The sequence below is a fragment of the Schistocerca nitens genome, chromosome 1 (genome assembly GCF_023898315.1).
Source record: "Schistocerca nitens isolate TAMUIC-IGC-003100 chromosome 1, iqSchNite1.1, whole genome shotgun sequence".
Classification (NCBI taxonomy): Eukaryota; Metazoa; Arthropoda; class Insecta; order Orthoptera; family Acrididae; genus Schistocerca; species Schistocerca nitens.
The window spans coordinates 34,365,301-34,388,485 of NC_064614.1; the positions used below are offsets into that span (position 1 = coordinate 34,365,301).

Below are 23,185 nucleotides of genomic sequence, written 5' to 3' on the forward strand. Positions count from 1 at the left end.
ATGCGATAAATGAGTTTATTGAAAAAATTACTTCATCACTAGATAGGAAAGCTAAGGTCACAGAAATATTCTTGACCTTACAAAAGCATTCAACTCTGTAAACCATGCCCTGATGCTTTTCAAACTCAACAGGTATGGAATAAGGGATGTTGCTTTGAAATGGTTTGAATCATATCTCTTGGAGAGGAAACAAAAGGGTAGTAATCACAGCAAATGGAGCAGATCACTTCTCAGGGTGGAAAACTGTGTCACAAGGCGTTCCTCAATGCTCATCCTTGGACCCTTTTTATTCCTGTTCTATGTAAATTACTTGCCCCTCAACATAAATACTCATTTAACCTTGTCTGCAGATGATACTTCTGCCCTAGTTTAAAATGAAAATTCTGACAATATGCCGTAGAGTGTCATGAACACGTTAAGTAGCCTGGAAACATGGTTCAGTCAAAATGACTTAAGGCTAAACATTTCAAAAACCCAAGTGATGAGTTTTAAAACCAAACATTCAAAAAAATGAAGAAATCTGTGTCACTCACAACAATCAAAAATTGGAAGAACTTGACTCAGTCAGGTTCCTGGGAATAAACTTAGCCAGATCTTTGAGTTGGAATTCTCATATAGAATATCTAGCAAATGAATTAAACAGCCTTGCATTTGCAATGGAAATTTTGCCTGTGCCACTGATATAGCCACCAGGAAAATAGCATATTACAGCTACTTTGAATTGGTTATTTGATATGGAATAATTTTTTGGGGAAACTCGGGAAATGTTACATGAATTTTAGAGTTGCAAAAAAGAATTATTCACAACATGTGCTCTGCACAGCCGAGGGCATCATGTCGACCATAATTTAAAGAACTAAAAATATTAACTGTCCCCTCTTTATGGATCTTTGAGGTGGTTCTTTTCCTACACTGCAGAGCTGACATATTAAAAAAAATCATTTTGAATACTCATATGACACAAGACATAAAGAGAACTTTATGCTCACCTCTCATCACTTAAAACTGCGTGCTCAGAATCCGCCATGATAATTCACTACACAATAAAAGGGTGTGACATAATGAATATGAAGATAAATACTTTAAAAATTAAGACACACGAGTTTCTAACTGAATGATGCTACTGCTCTGTGGAAGATTTCATGAGTGAGAAAGTGATACTTTGATCTTGATCCCTAAAATGGAATAAAAATTTATGATAGTTATAGTAGACGTAAATACTGTAATTTTGACAAATTGCAAGTAAGTAAATGCTCCACAAAGTATTGTTGTAAGTGTGACAAAATTTTAAGTAAGCAAATTGTAACCTTGACATGTCTCCTGTACATCAGACATATGTTCTGAAATTTTTTAGGTTATGAACAGAGATTCCATGACTTACCAAACGGGAAAGCGCTGGTAGATAGGCACAATAAAAAACACACAAACACACACACAAAATTTCGAGCTTTCGCAACCCCCAGTTGCTTCGTCAGGAAAGAGGGAAGGAGAGGGAAAGATGAAAGGATGTGGGTTTTAAGGGAGAGGGTAAGGAGTCATTCCAATCCCGGGAGCGGAAAGACTTACCTTAGGGGGAAAAAAGGACAGGTATACACTCGCACACACACACCTATCCATCCACACATATACAGACACAAGCAGACATATTTGAAGTCTTTCCCGTTTGGTAAGTCATGGAATCTCTGTTTTTAATATATTTTTCCCGTGTGGAATGTTTCTTTCTATTTTATTTGTAGGTTATGAGATGAATAAAACACATTTCACATAGCAATGAGGTAAAAGAAATTATTCAGATAATGAAGGGAGACGAAAATTTAATAGTCATGGGTGACTGGAACTCAACAGTAGGAAAAGGAAGAGAAGGAAACATAGTAGGTGAATATGGAATGGGAGTAAGGAATGAAAGAGGAAGCTGCCTGGTAGAATTTTGCACAGAGCATAACTTAATCATAGCTAACACTTGGTTCAAGAATCATAAAAGAAGGTTGTATACATGGAAGAAGCCTGGAGATACTGGAAGGTATAAGACAGATTACATAATGGTAAGACAGAGATTCAGGAACCAGATTTTAAATTGTAAGACATTTCCAGGGGCAGATGTGGACTCTGACCACAATCTATTCGTTATGAACTACAGATTAAAACTGAAGAAATTGCAAAAAGGTGGGAAACTGAAGAGATGGGACCTGGATGAACTGAAAGAACCAGAGGTTGTAGAGTGCTTCAGGGAGAGCATTTGGGAACAATTGACAAGAATGGGGGAAAGAAATACAGTAGAAGAAGAATGGGCAGCTTTGAGAGATGAAATAGTGAAGGTAGCAGAGGATCAAATAGGTAAAAAGACGAGGACTAATAGAAATCCTTGGGTAACAGAAGAGATATTGAATTTAATTGATGAAAGGAGAAAATACAAAAATGCAGTAAATGAAGCAGGCGAAAAGGAATACAAATGTCTCAAAAATAAGATCGACAGGAAGTGCAAAATGGCTAAGCAGGGATGGCTAGAGGACAAATGTAAGGATGTAGAGGCACATATCACTAAGGGTAAGATAGATACTGCCTACAGGAAAATTAAAGAGACCTTTGGAGAAAAGAGGACGACTTGCATGAATATCAAGAGCACAGATGGAAACCCAGTACTAAGCAAAGAAGGGAAAACAGAAAGGTGGAAGGAGTATATAGAGGGTCTATACAAGGGTGATGTTCTTGAGGACAATATTATAGAAATGGAAGAGAATGTAGATGAAGATGAAATGGGAGATATGATACTGCATGAAGAGTTTGACAGAGCACTGGAAGATCTAAGTTGAAACAAGTCCCCGGGAGTAGACAACATTCCATTAGAACTACTGATGGCCTTGGGAGAGCCAGGCCCAACAAAACTCTACCTTTTAGTGAGCAAGATGTATGAGGCAGGCGAAATACCCTCAGACTTCAAGAAGAATATAATAATTCCAATCCCAATGAAAGCAGATGTTGACAGATGTGAAAATTACCGAACTATCAGTTTAATGAGCCACAGCTGCAAAATACTAACACGAATTCTTTACAGACGAATGGAAAAACTGGTAGAAGCCAACCTTTGGGAAGATCAGTTTGGATTCCACAGAAATGTTGGAACATGTGGGGCAATAATGACCCTACGACTTCTTAGAAAATAGATTAAGGGAAGGCAAACCTATGTTTCTAGTATTTGTAGACTTAGAGAAAGCTTTTGACAATGTTGACTGGAATACTCTCTTTCAAATTCTGAAGGTGGCAGGGGTAAAATACAGGGAGCAAAAGGCTATTTACAATTTGTACAGAAACCAGATGGCAGTTATAAGACTTGAGGGACATGAAAGGGAAGCAGTGGTATGGAAGGGAGTGAGACAGGGTTGTAGCCTACCCCCAATGTTATTCAATCTGTATATTGAGCAAGCAGTAAAGGAAACAAAAGAAAAATTTGGAGTAGGTATTAAAATCCATGGAGAAGAAATAAAAACTTTGAGGTTCGCCGATGACATTGTAATTCATTCAGAGACAGCAAAGGACTTGGAAGAGCAGTTGAACGGAATGGACAGTGTCTTGAAAGGAGGGCATAAGATGAACATCAACTAAAGCAAAACACGGATAATGGAATGTAGTCGAATTAAGTCAGGTGATGGCGAGACAATTAGATTAGGAAATGAGACACTTAAAGCAGTAAAGGAGTTTTGCTATTTGGGGAGTAAAATAACTGATGATGGTCGAAGTAGAGAGGATATAAAATGGCAATGGCAAGGAAAGGGTTTCTGAAGAAGAGAAATTTGTTACCATTGAGTTTAGATTTAAATGTCAGGAAATCGTTTCTGAAAGTATTTGTATGGAGTGTAGCCATGTATGGAAATGAAACGTGGATGATAAATAGTTTATACGAGAAGAGAATAGAAGCTTTCAAAATCTGGTGCTACAGAAGAATGCTGAAGACTAGATGTGTAGATCACATAACTAATGAGGAGGTATTGAATAGAATTGGAGAGAAGAGAAATTTGTAGCACAACTTGACTAGAAGAAGGGATTGGTTGGTAGGGCATATCTGAGGCATCAAGGGATCACCAATTTAGCTTTGGAGGGCAGCATGGAGGGTAAAAATCGTAGAGGGAGATCAAGGGATGAGTACACTAAACAGATTCAGAAGGATGTAGGTTGCAGCAGGCACTGGGAGATGAAGAAGCTTGCACAGGATAGAGTAGCATGGAGAGCTACATCAAACCAGTTTCTGTACTGAAGACCACAACAGCAGCAGCACATAGCAACTGGAGACGATGTTGGGCTTCTGGCATGGGATCACTATGGCAGAGTTTATATGTGGAGGTGTCAGACAATTGGTAGAGGACTTCTGCCAGATAGTCACTGTGATTCATAGTAATGGTGGTGCAACCTGCGGATAGGATGATTATGTTGGATCTGTTTAGGGGCTGTGTGAGGCTGTTCTTTCTTCTGCTGAAAGGTTGGTGTTTTTATGAAGGGAGCTGGGGAAGGGTGGTGATGTCTAGTTGGAGGTAAGAAATTCTTGGAAGATGACCAAGGGGTGGTTAGGTGGGGGATGGGGGAAGGTCACAGTTGACTTTAGGTATGGACTGGGAGAGGCAAGGTTCAGTGTTGCGATTAGGTTGGCTGTGACTGGAGGGATTAGTAGCAATAAGGGCATGGACAGGGAAGAGAGTAGGAATTTGACAAGTTCAGCATGGTTAAACTTGGGTGTAGGGCTGAAGGTAATGTCTTTGGATAGGAATAAAACTTCTGTGGGACTGAGGGTTTGTGATGGAAATGTTAACAACAGTGTTTTGGCTTTGCTTTGGTTCTGGGTTTTGTGCAGTGTTGGGAAGGAGTTTTGGAGGATGTGGTAAATTGAAGAGGTCAGCTAGGCAGTGTCGGGGTGCTATGAGGTGCTAATGAGGGAGGTTCTATGGTTTAGACAGCATTTAAGGAACATGATGTGGGACTGGGCTTTAACCAGGGAAACAGACACTTCTCTGAACTGGTGCAGAAAGATGAAGCAGTGGTCCATTTTGGTAGGTATGGTATTAGAAAATGGGAAATTGGTGAGTGAAAATGTTGGGTTGTTATAAGAGGAACTGGGTAATACAGCATGAGTTCAGGGAGTGATAGGGACAGAAGAAAATGTGCTGGGAGAAATAGGATGGTTTTGTGGTGCATGTATATTTGATAATGCATAAGATATTGTTACATGGGAAAAAAAGAGGAAACATAAAATTCTGATGGGAGCAATATGTGAAGAGGGATTGGTGGATTCAGCAGTTAAACATAGTGATTAGTTGCTGGAAAGTGTTACAACAGTGATCCGATGGATGGGTAACAGCATGCAACACAGTCATAACAGCCACAACATCTGCTATAGTTTGTCTGAAAAATCACGCACTGACCACCTTGGTCAGCAACTAAAAAATGTGTGCATAACAAAGGCAATTGTGAAAATGTAGGGACAGATGTGGGTGAACAATACAGGAAAGGAGTGACAGCTGTATGTTCTAGACACATAATGTACGTTTATACATTTTTAGGGGCAGATGGGGAGCAGCACTTGCTGCAGGTGACATGGGGTCATGAATTGGGAAGGGGAACAGATGGAGGAAGGGTCTGACCCAAAGATTCCTCTTCCTCCTTCCTGTCACCCCCTCCCAATTCATGTCACTACATTGCTTTGAGCATGTGCCACTCCCCACCAGCCTGAACATTTGTGTATTATATGCCAAGCCCATGTACACGCCACCTCTCCCTCCCGCATTTCTAATCGGCAAACTGGCTGTCTCCCTCCAAATCACTAGCCACCCACCCCCAGTCCCTCTCCCTGCCTCCCACTTCCCACTCCCTTTATCCAGCCTGTCCAAAACTACCCCCACCACAGCCAGTCCACCTGCCAAACTATGACATTGGCACTGTTAGTCTAGCAAGTTTTCTTTCTTTTGTGTATCCCTATTGACAACTCAATGCTTCTACTTTTTGGTGAGTGGTCTCGTTTAATCCAATAGTATTTATGTTGAAAATGTATGATATTATCACTATGGCTGTCAGTGTTGCCTTTGTAATTGCTGCACAGGATGGCTGAATGGTTTCTCATAGCTCATTCAGTGTAGGTGGCTTCTGTCGAAAAACTTCATTTTTTTTAAGGTCTCCCACAGGTAGAAGTCAAGAGGTGTAAGGTCTGGAGACTGTGGTGGGTACTCAACAGCTCCTCTTCGACATATCCATCGTCCAGGTAGATTTTCATCTAAGTAGGCTCTGACTCTCTGTGGTAGTGAGGCAGAGCACCATCTTTTTGTAGGTAAAATCTTTCGTTTCCAAATACCTCTAGTATGGCAGGTAAAATTGACGTTTGCAGGATATGAAAATATAAACCTCATTTGTGATGCTACTTTCAAAGATGAGTGATCCAATCAAACCACACAATGACAAACCACACCACACATAACACCCAGTAGATTAAAAACGTTTGTTCAAGTGAACATGAGCATTCCAGGAGCACAGGCAGTTGTGGCAGTTTACTGTACCATTCATTTTGAACTGCACCTCATCAGACCAGATAACCATCCCTGCAAACCATTCATCCTTGCAAAGCATGCCTTCACTCCTCTCAGTACCCCAGCCTTCAGTCAAGGTTGTCCTCATCTGTAGTGTGCAGTGATCTTGGAATGCACACTTTCCACTTTTTAATCTCCAGAACTTGCCATATGCTTGATAGGCTTACCCCGCTTTTGCATGGACCCTGCCTCACAGATTTCTGAGGTGACATTGTAAAACGTTGCAACACAGTAGTGCTGGAAGCTGGAGTTATTGATGCTTTTGGTCAGCCAAACCTTTCTTTACATACATCCTATTTCAACATTGCCTTGCATTACTCAAACAACATTCTTAACTTCATTCATTGCTGCATTGTCATCTGCTGGAAAATTCACACCAAGAACCTATGAGATAACAATGGACTACACTAACATGCAAAATTGCAACAATATATCATTTTGTTCACGATATTAACTATGAAAGTGTCTACATTTTTTAATTATTAATAACACTGTTCATCTATAGATGGGAGGATGTGTTGGAATGTTCACAGTTTTCTGGTTGATAAAAGTCTATGTCATCATTGTTTGATTGTAGTTTCATTTTTCGAAATCCTTTTCAATGTAACTAAAAGTGTGGTAAATGCTTTATATCTAATCCCTTAGTTATTGCTAATATTTTCTGTATGAAGAAACGTTTTTTGAGTACAAGTAATTTCTTGAATGATTGCTGATTATAGCACTTATGTGAATCTAGCTATATTAATATTAAAACTAATTCTGCTACCTTTTGAGTTTGGTGTTTGGATGACTGGTCTTCCACTTTCTCCTTCTCCCACAATCGTAGATGCTGTCACCCAGAATTCATACTGCTCTGTTTCCTTCAGACCTCGAACTTCATGAGTGTTTATTGTAGGTCCTACCTTGAAACTCATTGGCTGTAAATAAGGGAATTCAGAAATATTGGAGTATATAGTATAAACAGAGCACGAGAAGTATTAAATTCAATCATATGTTTATTGATAAGATAGGAATCAGCATCATTATTTAGTCAATTTGTATTTCATAAACTGATTATAGTTAATTTTCATCAGCTGATGTGATTGTGAGCCAAAGCTCCAGTGATAATTCATAAAATAATTAAACTCATTTGTAGAGTAAATTTAATTTTTTCCTAAGGTTTTGCGTTGATGAAAATTTAATCTGCATAAAGACAGCAAATATCTGGAGAGCAGCTACCATTCCAGAATGTCTCTAATATAGGGATGGAAAAATTTCCTTGCTCTTTCAGCACTGGAAGAGAAGGGAGAGGGAGCAAGAGAGGGGGCAGGGAGAGCCTGCAAGAATGTGTCCAGATAACTGGGATGTCATAAAGTATTTGGCAGTTGCTTCGGCATGTTTCTTACACCTGTGAAGAAAATGTTGATTCTGACATAACTTTAATGTATGTGAAGTAAGAATGGACTGGTCTAGAAATAATGTCTTTCACTACTAATCTTAAAGTCCTGGGTATTGTGTTTGATCCGTACCACTGTTTAGATTTTTAGTAAAAAATCTTCACCTATAGAGTCTTGAGACTAAAGGTATAAGGAATCATACTTACTCTGCTGAAAACCATGTTGGTGAAACGTCTGAAAAAATTTGAAACAAATATAAACTGAAGATCACAAGTCAAAAGCCAGTTGCTGAATCTTGATGTAGCAGGGGTCAATGACATGAAATGAAAAGTAGATGAAGGTCAGATAAATTTAGTGTATTATCAACTGCATCAATAAGTAATGTAATGGAAGTAGGACTCTCTGTGAACAGGAAAGCTCACAAAGTCTGAGATACTGCTGACAGCAGAGTAATAGGATGATTTTCATCAGAACTTAAACAAAACCAACACCAACAAATATAGTTCCAGTGTACATGTCAATCTCGCTAGCAGGGGATGACAAAACAGAGGAGGTAAATGAGAGGACTGAATGGGTAACACAGTATAGAAAGCGAGGTGGAAATCTCATAGTCATGGGGGAGGGGGATTTGAACACTGTAGCAGATCCAATATCCTGCCACTCCAACACCATGGAGGTGAATTTGGAGAGGGACAGTGATATTTGTGTGGCACACAGCTCCACCTTCAGTTCTGTGAATATGGGGCTATAGAACACAGGTTAGAGGAGGATGCTCTTCAGTAAAGGAAAGAGAATCTGCCCTGACAGGTTGACTGGCTGTTTGTTTTTCAATATTGGAGCCTTCATTATGCAGATTCTAGACTACAGCTTTTACCACACAGTTCTGGACCTCAACTTTGATTTGGAACTCTGCTTGAATGCATGTTGTGGAAGATTGACATTGACAACAAATATTTGGTCCAGCTTTCGAAAAGAGTATGACATTTCTCTTCACAGCTGACTCCCAATCATTCATGAAACCTTGCTCATATCAGTGACATCAGCAACTAAAACTTGGGCACCAGATATGATCTATATCTTGGAAAGAGTGTTTCAAATCATATCTGACAATAGCTCACAGTTAACAACAGGCGAGTTCCATTTCTTTTGCCAAAGTAACAGCATAATATGTCTAACATTACTAATTTTTATCCTGCACCAGAGTCAGAATGTTAAGGCTCAAATGCACAAGATGATAACAATGGCAACCTCTGAGGAAGCCCTGATAAGCTTCCTCACCTCATACAGATCAATCTCGGTATGCAACCATAGCGCAGCCATGATGCTGTATTGGCACAGGCATCATATTATTTTTGGTCTTCTGCACATAACCCAGCATGCCCATACTATTCTTGATCTCTTACATACAGTCAATACTGGAGTGGACTGAAGGTGTCTTCACTGGTGACAGAGGACATCAAATGTGTCAAGTGGTTGCCCCAGAGCACCTTGTGTATCATCCCAGTCACCACTATTCACAACAGCTAAGTGATGTTATGTCCCCATCAGGATCCATGTAAACAACCAAGTTTCCCACCACTGCCAACTAAGCCTCCCATCTGGTAAAGGTCCACACTGCTGCCTCCCAGGCTTCCACTCACTACCTGCCAGAGCTCCTCGCCTCAACATTCTGTGAGGCATGGTTATCATCTCTGCCCACACTGTAGGCTTACTAAGCCAAGACATAGCCTTTAAGCAGTGGAGAGTCTGTGGGGAATGAACCATTTTCCCCAGTTGTGTTAGTTAGTTAGTTACAATTCCATAGATAATTTGAATGATACTTTTATCAAAATGATATGTAACTAGTCAGTTTATTGGAAATGTATACAAGATTACTGTTAACATTAAGGAACACATGACTATTTCATTCCTACTCATGCAACTACACTTAAAAACAAGGGCTTTTTTTAGTGGCAACCAGTTTTTAAGTGGAAGTCCCATTGCCTGGAGAGGAACAAGTCCTGGAGGCTACGGTTTGGACTCATGTTTCTTGTAGTTGTTACAGCCACTCTCTACTGCATTTTTGACCACTGACTTAGTGCCAGTCTTTATTTGCAAACGCTAGGTACTTCACAGCAGTGATCTACCTAGTTATCAGTAAAACAAAAGTAAGGAAACGAATAGAAGGCAGACTAACGGGATAACACAGGTTCTGCAATATGAACAAGAAAGAAGAAAGACTTCTTGAGTTCTACAGTAAATTTCAGCTCGTAATAGTAAATACTCTGTTGAAAAATCACAGTAGGAGGAGCCATCAAAAAGGAATGTACCAGATGGAGTACATCATGATAAGACAGTTTCCAAAAACAGGTATTAGATTCTACAGACTACCTAGCCCAAGATATAAATTAGTGATTTAGTAACCATGAAAAACAGACTTAGGTTCAAGAAAACTGTCAGGAATGATCAGCATACAAGGAGGATAGATATTGAAATATTGTGGAATGATGGTGTGTGTTCAAAGTTCTCTGAGGGCAGTCTTAGGAGGTGGCCAAATAAACTGAGGTATAAGAAAGGTAACTGGAAAGGACCTGTGGATAACAGGTACAGGTAGCTGGTGGGTACAGGCGGCTGGCAGAGGGGGTGAAGACAGCTGGCTTCAAGTGTGGGGTGGAAACAGAGCTCACAATTTGCAGCATTGTTCCCAGAGTTGATTGGGGTCCTTTGGTTTGGATCCGAGTGGAAGGTCTCAACCAAAGGCTTTGTTGACTCTTTTGATGGTCCTCACTGTTGATTTCTAGACCTGTATTATTGTTTGGTCATTTGTAGAACTCCCCTTGATTGGTCAGTAGTGCACTACACAAAGGAAGCAGCTATTCAGGTGGCAGAGTACTTGTGGAGTGCTCATGACGGTTTTTTAGGTTAGGCAGTAGTTTAAGGTGTTCTGATGAACACCCACCAGCTGATACACAGCGAGGGAAGTCAAACAGCATTCAGAATAAAGACACTTCAGCTGTCATAATTTTATCCGTAAATTGTCAAAGTATTTGTAATAAAGTTCCCAAATTTACAGCCCTCCAGGAAAGTCCTCATGCTCAAATTATTTTTGGGGTGTGAAAGCTGGCTGTAACCCAAAGAGGGAAGCTCTGAGAGTCATGGAATGTGTATCACAAAGACAGATTAGAGACCATAAGAAAGAGAGTGTTCATTGAAGTTGACAAAAATATGGTCTGTTTTGAGGTCAAAGTTGAGTGTGACAGTGAAGTCATCTGGTCACACATAAAAGAAGTAGGTGAAACCAAGCTAATTGTTGGATGTTTTTACTGGACATCCGATTCTGCTGTGACAGTTCTATAGTCATTAAAAGAAAGTCTACGGTCGATGGTGCATAAAGGCCCAGATCACACAGTACTTGTTGGAAGTGACTTTAACCTACCAAGATGTCTATGGATTCATTGCTGGGCGTACAGACAGACAGTCATGCAAAATACTTATGAACGCTGTTTTGACCAGCTAGCTCAGCATCCCACATGCAATGGAAATACCTTAGACCTTGTAGCTGCAAATAGTCCGGACCTTATTGACATTATCAGTATAGAAATGGGTATTAGCAATCATGATGTCATTATAGCAACTCTGATTACAAAAGTTAATAAATAAGTCACAAAGGCTAGGAGAGAGTTTTTGCTGTATAGAGCAGCTAAGCAGTTACTGACATCTCACTTAAACAGTGAATTGGCATCACTTAATTCCAGTAATATGGATGTAGAGGAATTATGGGCAATGTTTAAGCAGATTGTAAATTGTCATGTTCTGGAGAGTTAAGTGCGTAGTAAGTGGATAAAGGGTGGGACAGACCCACCATGGCTTAATAACAAAATTCAGAGGATTCTGAGGAAGCAAAGACTGTTGTACTCTTGGTTCAAAAGGGAATGCACAAATGATGACAAGTGAAGTTTGGAAGAGACTCGTGCATCTGTGAAAATAACTATGCAAAAAGCATACAATTACCAGCATCCTTAGCAAAAGATCTGGCAGAGAACCCAAGAAAATTCTGGTGTTATGTAAAATCGCTAAGCCGGTCTAAGGCTTCCTCTCAGTCCCTTGTTTACCAGTGTCGTGTGGCAGTTGAAGATCAAAACGAAAGTCGAAGTTTTAAATTTCCCAGTCAAGAAATCATTCACACAGGAGAATCATACAAACATACCATCATTTGACCATCAGACAGATGATGACAAAGTAATAAACATCACTGGTGTAGAGAAACAACTGAAAGATTTGAAAGCAAATAAATCACCAGGTCGGATGGAATCCCAGTTCAATTTTACAAAGAGTAAGCAACAGCATTGGCCCCTTACCTAGCTTGCATATATTGTGAATCTCTCACACAGCAAAATGTCCAAAGCAACTGGAAAAAAGTGCAGGTGACTCCAGTATATAAGAAGGGTAAAAGAACAGACATGCAAAATTAGAGACCAATATCCCTAACTTCTGTTTGCTGCAGAATCCTTGAAGGTATTCTGAGTTTGAATATAATAAACTTTCTTGAGACTGAGAGGCTTATGTCCATGAATCAGAATGGTTTTAGAAAGCAATGCTTGTGCAAAACTTGGTTTGCCCTTTCCTCACATGATGTACTGCAAATTGGATAAAGGACAATAGGCAGATTTCTGGAAAGCATTTAACATGGCACCCCATTGCATGCTGTTAAAAAAGTTACAAGCATATAGGAATAAGGTCACAGATATCTGATTGGCTCAGAGTCTTCTTAAATAATAGAACTCAGTATGTTTTCCTCGATGGCAAGTGTTCATCACAGACGGGTGTCATTGATAGTGAGTGCCCCAGGGATGTGTGACAGGAATGCTGTTGTCTTCTATATATATAAATGATTTGGTGGACAGGATGGGCAGAAATCTGCAGTTGTTTGTTGATGATGCTATGGTGTACAGTTAGGTGTTGAAGTTCAATGACTGTAGGTAGGTACAAGACTACTTAGACAAAGTTTCTAGTTGGTGTGATGAATGGCAGCTAGCCCTAAATGTGGAAAAAAGCAAGTTATTGTAGATGAGTAGGAAGAACAAACCTGTAATGTTCAGGTACAGTATTACTAGTGTCCTGCTAGACATGGTCAAGTCATTTAAATATCTGGGCATGATGTAACAAAGTGATATGAGATGGAACAAGCATGCGAAAACTCTGGTAGGGAAGGCAAATGGTCAACTTCGGTTTATTGGGAAGATTTTAGGAAAGAATGGTTCACCTGTAAAGAGATCACATATAGGACACTGGTTCAACCCATTCTTGTTCTTGAGTACTGCTTGAGTGTTTGGGATATGTACCATCTCGGATTAAAGGAAGACATAGAAGCAATTTAGAGGCAGGCTGCAAGAATCCTTACTGTTAGCTTTGAACAAAACATAAGTGTTACAGAGATGCTTTGGGAACTGAAGTGGGAATCCCTGGAGGGAAGGTGATGTTATTTTTGAGAAAACTATTGACAAAAAGGATTGCTTCATGTGCCCTCCTCACGTGTTCAGTCTGTATGGGAGAGACTTTTCAGTGTGAGTGGGATGACAGCTATTTAAATGGAGGTACCTATTGATGGTTAGTGTAACTGATATGGACAGAGGTTATTGAATCATTCGAAAGATGGAGTGGATGGTGGAGGAAAATGGGAAAGTGTCCCTTTGCTGTGTGTGTGTGTGTGTGTGTGTGTGTGTGTGTGTGTGTGTGAGAGAGAGAGAGAGAGAGAGAGAGAGAGAGAGAGAGAGAGAGAGAGAGTGAGAGTGAGAGGGGGGAATTATTATTTTCCACTGATGTTATGGAAATCAGGATGTCAGAGACTGTAATGGGGTCTCCAAAGACAAATAAATAAATACATTACAATGAATAAGTGATGCAATGGGAACACCAGTACCAAGAGATGGTTTAATTAGAATCTGATTTTACATAGAATATCATTACAACAAACCTTTGTTACATGATGTCTTCCTTTAAAATAGACAGTATAAAGTGTAATAATTCCATTTGCGTTCTCAGGAGGTAACCATGAAACAAGTATAGAGTCAGAAGTAAGTGAAATTGCCTTAATGGCAGCTGGTGAGCCAGGAACTGAAAAGAAAGAGATAGCAATTCAATAAACTGCACTTTTAAAACATTCTAAACCCAGTCTGCTTTTCCAAAAATGGGTGAATTAATGAGACTCACTCTTTATTAAATTTGTTTTATTCCTATAGGTATTTACAGTTACATAGTTTTTGGTCAAATAAATCAATATACAATTATCTTACTGATGTGAAACATGTTGGTTTTCTGCAGGATATTCATGCCTTGTTTGCACTAAAGCCAATGACAATCCTTACCTGAGTGGCAACATTGTCATTTTTACATCTCAAGAAGAGAAAGTCAAAGATAAAAATTGTGTTTTACTGAAATTTCTTACAGTAGAAATCACATGAACTACATGAGTAAATAATTGATGAAGTAACTGCAAACTAGTTACAATAATATGAAGTGAATTTATGATTTTCTTTCACAGCTTTAACTTTCTGAGACCTAATCATACAACTATGCTCTGTAATTTCACAATTCTCCTGTCGTGGTCAGAGAACAACCATTACCAGATCAGTCAGCTACAGATATCAAAGCATGCTTCTCCACTTAATTTTATAAAAAGATGGACTACCTTTATTGATTTATCCTACATAGTAGCTGCCAAGTCATCATTTGCTGGCCTATTCAGCTCTAAGCTAGAAAATTCTTTATTTATTGTGATGATGAAAATTAACTGTTCAGAAGATAAAAGTAAACTTTATCATAATTTAATAGGAGCGGAAGCAGTGGTTGGGAAGGGAGTGAGACAGGGTTGTAGTCTCTCCCCGATGTTATTCAATCTGTAAATTGAGCAAGCAGTGAAGGAAACAAAAGAAAAATTCGGAGTAGGTATTAAAATCATAAACTTTGAGGTTCGCCGATGACATTGTAATTCTGTCAGAGACAGCAAAGGACTTGGAAGAGCAGTTGAATGGAATGGATAGTGTCTTGAAAGGAGGGTATAAGATGAACATCAACAAAAGCAAAACAAGAATAATGGAATGTAGTCGAATTAACTCAGGTGATGCTGAGGGAATTAGATTAGGAAATGAGACACTTAAAGTAGTAAAGGAATTTTGCTATTTGGGGAGCAAAATAACTGATGATGGTCAATGTAGAGAGAATATAAAATGTAGACTGGCAATGGCAAGGAAAGCGTTTCTGAAGAAGAGAAATTTGTTAACATTGAGTATAGATTTAAGTGTCAGGACAAGTTTGGACAAGAAGGGAATAGAAGCTTGTGAAATGTGGTGCTACAGAAGAATGCTGAAGATTAGATGGGTAGATCACATAACTAATGAGGAGGTATTGAATAGAATTGGGGAGAAGAGGCATTTGTGGCACAACTTGACAAGAAGAAGGGACTGATTGGTAGGACATGTTCTGAAGCATCAAGGGATCACAAATTTAACATTGGAGGGCAGCGTGGAGGGTAAAAATCGTAGAGGGAGACCAAGAGATGAATACACTAAGCAGATTCAGAAGGATGTAAGCTGCAGTAGGTACTGGGAGATGAAGAAGCTTGCAATCTGTAAATTGAGCAAGCAGTGAAGGAAACAAAAGAAAAATTCAGAGTAGGTATTAAAATCATAAACTTTGAGGTTCGCCGATGACATTGTAATTCTGTCAGAGACAGCAAAGGACTTGGAAGAGCAGTTGAATGGATAGAGTAGCATGGAGAGCTGCATCAAACCAGTCTCAGAACTGAAGACCACAACAACAACAATAGGAGCGGTATGACAGTTGTTGAATTTGATTTTAATATTTTTTGGCAAATATTGTGTGCCTATTGAGTACACAGGAGACAGCTTGAATTCCTAAATTAATGCCAAAGGCTCTGGAACTCTTAAACATGACACATAATATTTTTCATTTATCCCTTCAAAAAGAAAAATGTTCAGGCATAAAATAATAACTACAATAATAATAAAGAGTAAAACCAAACAATGGAAAATCTGGAATGGGATAACAGCAGTATTATGAAATGGGTAATTGCTACTCACCACATAAACAAGACATTGACAGACACACAGACAGACACAACAAGAAGACTGCTATACATTTCAGCTTTTGGTCAAAAGACCTTCTTCTGAGTAGAAAACAAACAGACATTCACACAAGCACAACTCACAGACACATGACCTCTGGTTCTGGCCAGACTCAGTCCAGTGACAGTGGCCAGAGTCAGTGGTCATGTGTGAGTAAATTGTGCTTGTGTGTCTTTTCTACTTCAGAAAAAGTCCTTTTGGCCAAAAGTTAAAATGTTTGGTAGGCTTTTGATTGAGTCTGTTTGTGACTCTCTGCTATAGGGTGCCTAGCAATCTATCCTTTTCATAATAAAGAGTAAAACCAATCAATCTCTGGTGAAAATGTTTCTGCGCTGAGGCTTTACCAGTACATAAATGTAGAAATGAGCCTTGGTTTCTTTGTTGGATTTGAAATCTTAGGAATGCCTTGAGACAGGATGAAAAATTCAGAGTTGTTCACTATCTTTTGTACTTGGTGTATAAGGCAAAGAAAAGTATAATATGTGGTTGACAGAAGTTAATCATAAAGACTGAATACAGAGTGAATGAAATACTGTAACTGAGATTTTGTCTGTGCTCAACAAGTGGGCTAGTCACATCTGCTTTGTGCCTGTTCTCTCTCTATGCCTATGTGGATTTTCCCAGTCACATGAAAGTGTTTAGTACCAATAATTTTTGCAGAAGTTTACGAATAAGAGCTTGAAATCAAAATCACACATTTTCAACTTGTAGAGATTTCTAAGTTTAAGAACATTAGTCACCTTTGAAATTATCAAGTTTAGTACAAAAAAGGCTATGCTTTGTTCTAATTTGCTTATTTTTAATTTAGTAGTTTCTTTGTGGATATAATTGTGGTGTAGTATTACTATGCATTTGCCTTTTCATTATCTGTTGGTTCTCAGAAGTTAAGGAGGAGGAGAATGTATTTAGAGATGGTGCACAAGCTCTGTTTAGGAAAGGATGGAGCAGGGAATTGGCTGTGCAATGGAATACTTAAATCCAGATGGCATGATGCGAACCACTGCACTACCTTGCTCGGTCTCTCATAAGTCAAAACAGTTAATGCAAATATTCATTGTCAATAGTTGCAGCTGCAGTTATGATTGTACAATGTAACAATGCATATCATAATGCAAATCTGTCACTTCAGAAGACAATTTCAGCTTTTTTTGCATGTAAAAAATTAAAGTGCTTTTCAGTATTGTATATATAAGTTAACTTGAACATGAGTTCTATTTCTGTGGGTACATTATTTGTCTGAGGTACATCTCAATCCCCTTGTTCCACTCCATTCCACATCTACATTCATACTCTGCAAACTTCTGTGAAGTGCATGCCAGAGGGCACTTCCCATAGTACCAGTCATTAGGGCTGCTTCCCACTGCACTTATGTATGGAGTGCAGTGTTGTGCCAACACCCCTCTGAACAGACTTCACAAGCAATGGCCAGGCAGTCTAGCTAGCTATCTGTAAAGTTACACTGCCAGAGCCACAATATTGCTTGAGGTGATGTGCACGAATTGTCTGCCGAGTCTGCGGCATTTGTGAGCTGAATTACTTAAGGCCGTGACCTGACAATGCACCATCTCTGTCCCTACCAAACCAAAGGCATAGCCCAGTCATAACAGAGATGGGTAACTCTACCATAACTATTCACCGCTCAGACCTAGTAGTACGTTGTCTTTGACTGCTATTGACACTGAGACGTACTCCGTGCCGGGCAATGGCCCAATGTGTGTTACCCAGCCTGAACTATATCTAGCCATAATCTTAGCTAGCTGGGGTCTATGAGTCACTGATAGATCTGATGCTGCTGGTGCTTGAACTAGGGACGACCAGCTGGGGCGACGAACTAGGGACGACCCGCTGGGGCAACATCCAGGGTGATTCCAACTGGCCTTTGGGTGTAGGGTTTGGGTTCATGGACAACATACCACACACCTGACCATTCGCAGTAGTGGCTGAATGCTCTGCGCCTACAGCTTGCCACGTACTTGACATCAGTCTTCCCTGAGCAACACTTTTTGCTGTTATCCTTTGTTGAGGCAGCACACAGTCAACTGGGCATCCACACCGGCCATGATCTGACCGTGCTGCCCTTCCCGAGCAGGATACAGCTGCCTGGGGGTCAATGCTTGCCTTCAAGTCACTGCCAGCAACCTCTGTATGAGAATCTCCATTGCTAATGGAGCATTTCTGATTTTGCAACCACCAGTTGCATCCTGCATGCCATTCTGAATTAGCCATCTCCATGTATAACAGTACCCACAACTCACATTATTACACTGGTGTCAGAAGCAGTCTGTGACAGCGACCTACATCATAGGTCATCTGTTTTAAATGTATAGGACTGGTCATTATCCCAGAGACTGCAAAGAGCATGCACAGTTAACACTCAAACAAGGGATTAAGTAGTGTTTGTAAAGATGTAAAAGCTTTGTTAAGTATTTCCCTCTTTTGTCCTATTTTTGTAGACTCATGATTTACAATGAGCAAACTAGGATAACAATGGGGCTACCATTAAAGGTGCAGTACTAAAGCAAATGGCTCAGATGAGGGCAAATAACACAGACTTGCATAGATGATTAGATGCATTAAATGAGGCTTTGTCCGGTTTCTCAGTGCCCATTCTGGATACTAGTGCTGTTACCCCAGTTTCTTCTTTTTCAGGTACAGCATAAGAGGATGTATTAGTTTTTGTGGACAACCTGTTGACAGCAGAGTTGTTGGTCAGAGGGACATTAGTTATATATTGCTAAGTTATATTTAGAAGGCAGTGTGAAAGTATGTGATGTATCATGAGGAATCAACAAATCCTCAGCCATTATGAGTTCTGAGGAAAGGCCTATTGTAGTGTCGTAGGAGAATGAAAAGTTTCAGATATTATCATGAGCAGTTAAGCAGTATGTCACAAAGACGGGGTGAGTCCACTGAGAGTTTTGTGGACCAAATTAGAAAACTGAATGTCAGTATGTATGAGAGTAAGGAAATTTATGGCATGAATGTGGTCCTTCTGCTGGTGGACATTTCCAACTTATGTATCAAGGTGCAAGCAAAATTTCAAAAAGACTTAATGGAATGGTAACAGCATTCAATAAAGTATTCGTGGTGTGCAGCTTGCCACAGTCTTGTCAGTTAAATATCTAGGAATAATGTTGCAAAGTGACATGTAATGGAATGAGCACATAAGGTCAGTATTAGAGTAGGCAAGTGGTCAGCTTCAGTTTATTGAGAGAATTCTATGAAAGCATAGCTCATTTATGAAGAGACTACATTTAGAACACTTGTGCCACCCGTTCTGGAGCACTGCTCAAGTGTTTGGGGCCTTCACCAGATCAGATTAAAGGAAGGCATTGAAGCAATTCAAAGATATGCTGCTAGATTTGTTACCAGTAGGTTTGATCAACATAGATGTATTACAGAAATGCTTCATGAACTCAAATGGGAAACACTGTTGAGGAAGTTTACAGAATTAGCGTTTGTGACACACTGCAGAACAATCCTACCCCTCCAACACACATCTCACATAAGGACTGTGAAGACATTATAAGAGAGACCAGGCCTCATAGGGAAGCATATAGACAGTCGAGCCATTTGCAAGTGGAAAAGGAAAGGGAATGACTAGCAGCGGTACACCTCTGCCGTGCATCGTACAGTGACTTGTGGAGTATGTATGTAGATGTTGATACAAGCATCAGAGTACTGTAGATATAATATCAGGAATGGTGGAAGAGCTACACACATAAAAAGTAGAATGAAGCCACAGGTCATACCCCTAAATGAGTAATGCATTGCATAGATCTTTGAATAATGTACTCGAGTAATAGACTTGGAAACACTAGGGAGTGATTCTAGCAATGTACAGACCTCAATACTTATTTACATGAAGTAATTTTTTTTAAGTCTACTTTACAGAAGTAGACTGCAGTGGCTACTTCTACCTGTTAATGTAAAACTGGTCTAGTTTCTCGTCCCTGAAGGCTCTGCTTTATAATATAATTTACAAAACACAGTGTATGAGTAAATGAATGAATATGAGTGCCAGGAAAACTTAACACATTTTTGAACCGTTTGAATTATTCTGCACCATACAATATTATTACGCACAAGATCCATTAAACATTCATCAAATTAATTAATCCAGTCTACAGGGAAACTGTTTCATTTTTCACAAATAATGGCCATGATCCAGCAGTTGATATCTCAGATTCATTGTCATTTGGTCAGAACAATTTATGATGTCTGTCTTGGTCACCATCATGAGGGCTAGTCAAATATTTAATTAAAACTTTAAAAAAGTTAAGCAATGAATTATTTGCCTTTTTGTAGTTAGTTAGCTGCTGTCCTGGTATGCATGAAATATGTAAGCCACAGTCCTGAAGCACTCTGCTAGAGGAGCCAAAACAAAATGGCACACCACATTGATAAAGTGGAGTATCATACCATAATTTTTTCCCACATTTGAAGGAAAACAAACCGACAACATTCCATACAGTCGTATAAAACTTTTTGAAAGATATAACCTGTTGTACAGTCAAATGGCAATTATACATTAAAAAAAAGTCGATACTGAGTTAGTGAAAGTGTATGGCAACAGTGCATCATCATGTTGTTGTTGCTGTGGTCTTCAGTCCTGAGACTGGTTTGATGCAGCTCTCCATGCTACTCTATCCTGTGCAAGCTGCTTCATCTCCCAGTACGTACTGCAGCCTACATCCTTCTGAATCTGCTTAGTGTATTCATCTCTTGGTCTCCCTCTATGATTTTTACCCTCCACACTGTCCTCCAATACTGAAATGGTGATCCCTTGATGCCTCTGAACATGTCCTGCCAACTGATCCCTTCTTCTAGTCAAGTTGTGCCACAAACGTCTCTTCTCCCCAATCTATTCAGTACCTCCTCATTAGTTATGTGATCTACCCATCTAATCTTCAGCATTCTTCTGTAGCACCACATTTCACAAGCTTCTATTCCCTTCTTGTCCAAACTACTTATCGTCCATGTTTCACTTCCATACATGGCTACACTCCACACAAATACTTTCAAAAACGACTTCCTGTCACTTAAATCTATACTCAATGTTAACAAATTTCTCTTCTTCAGAAACGCTTTCCTTGCCATTGCCAGTCTACATTTTATATCCTCTCTACTTTGACCATCATCAGTTATTTTGCTTCCCAAATAGCAAAGCTCCTTTACTACTTTAAGTGTCTCATTTCCTAATCTAATTCCCTCAGCATCACCCAAGTTAATTCGACTACATTCCATTATCTTCGTTTTGCTTTTGTTGATGTCCACCTTATATCCTCCTTTCAAGACACTGTCCATTCCATTCAACTGCTCTTCCAAGTCCTTTGCTGTCTCTGACAGAATTACAATGTCATTGGCAAATTTTAAAGTCATAATTTCTTCTCCATGGATTTTAATTCCTACTCCGAATTTTTCTTTTGTTTCCTTTGCTGCTTGCTCAATATATGGATTGAATAACATCGGGGAGAGGCTACAACCCTGCCTTACTCCCTTCCCAACCACTGCTTCCCTTTCATGTCCCTCGACTCTTATAACTTCCATCTGGTTTCTGTACAAATTGTAAATAGCTTTTCACTTTCTGTTTTTCACCCCTGCCACCTTCAGAATATTTCACTCAACATTGTCAAAAGCTTTCTCTAAGTCTACAAATGCTAGAAACATAAGTTTGACTTTTCTTAATCTTGCTGCTAAGATAAGTCGTAGGGTCAGTATTGTTCCAATATTTTTACGGAATCCAAACTGATCTTCCCTGAGGTCAGCTTCTACCAGTTTTTCCATTCGTCTGTAAAGAATTTGCGTTAGTATTTTGCAGCCGTGACTTATTAAACTGATAGTTCAGTCATTTTCACATCTGTCAACACCTGTTTTCTTTGGGATTGGAATTATTATATTCTTCTTAAAGTCTGATGGTATTTCGCCTGTCTCATACATCTTGCTCACCAGATGGTAGAGTTTTGTCATGGCTGCCTCTCCCAAGGCTATCAGTAGTTCTAATGGAATGTTGTCTACTCCCGGGGCCTTGTTTCGACTTAGGTCTTTCAGTGCTCTGTCAAACTCTTCACGCAGTATCATATCTCCCATTTCATCTTCATCTACGTCCTCTTCCATTTCTATAATACTGCCCTCAAGTACATCGCCCTTGTATAGACCCTCTATATACTCCTTCCACCTTTCTGATTTCCCTTCATTGCTTAGAACTGGGTTTCCATCTGAGCTCTTGATATTCATACAAGTGGTTCTCTTTTCTCCAAAGGTCTCTTTAATTTTCCTGTAGGCAGTATCTATCTTACCCCTAGTGAGATAAGCCTCTATATCCTTACATTTGTTCTCTAGCCATCCCTGCTTAGCCATTTTGCACTTCCTGTCGATCTCATTTTTGAGACGTTTGTATTCCTTTCTGCCTGCTTCATTCACTGCATTTTTATATTTTCTCCTTTAATCAATTAAATTCAATATTTCTTCTGTTACCCAAGGATTTCTACTAGCCCTCGTCTTTTTACCTACTTGATCCTCTGCTGCCTTCACTACTTCATCTCTCAAAGCTACCCATAATTCTTCTACTGTATTTCTTTCCCCCGTTCCTGTCAATTGTTCCCTTATGCTCTCCCTGAAACTCGCTACAACTTCTGGTTCTTTCAGTTTATCCAGGTCCCATCTCCTTAAATTCCCACCTTGTTGCAGTTTCTTTAGTTTTAATCTACAGTTCATAACCAGTAGATTGTGGTCAGAGTCCACATCTGCCCCTGGAAATGTCTTACAATTTAAAACCTGGTTCCTAAATCTCTGTCTTACCATTATATAATCTATCTGGAGTGGTAACCCCTTGTTGTCCTGTTTTGCTCATTGTAAAGCTTGAGCCCAGAAAAAGTAGGACGAAATAACAAGACACATAGAAGAGGATACTTAATATATACAAAGCAAACTATTTATAGGAGGAGAGTTGCAAATGTAATTTTTTTTTAGCCTCTGAAGTATAGGCTACACTGCATGACTGATTTGTTCTGTGGGAATAGCATCAACCTGCTTTATTGACCTGCTTTGCAGGGCAGCCTACATGTCAGGGGCAAGAAACTAATTTCCAGTCATGTATGTGTAAGCTGCCCTGCACAACAGT

The 23,185-nt window shown here is 39.5% G+C and overlaps 1 protein-coding gene across 1 annotated transcript in view; it reads right to left on the reverse strand.

Moving 5' to 3' along the window:
* LOC126263646 (Down syndrome cell adhesion molecule-like protein Dscam2) overlaps positions 1-23,185 on the reverse strand; it is a 421,438-nt gene that overhangs the window by 80,890 nt on the left and 317,363 nt on the right. Inside the window, exons 23-24 of the mRNA XM_049960745.1 lie at positions 13,893-14,032; positions 7,330-7,480 (exon numbers count right to left, since the gene is read on the reverse strand). Coding sequence (XP_049816702.1) covers positions 7,330-7,480; positions 13,893-14,032 — 291 coding nt within the window. The remainder of the gene's footprint in view (positions 1-7,329; positions 7,481-13,892; positions 14,033-23,185) is intronic.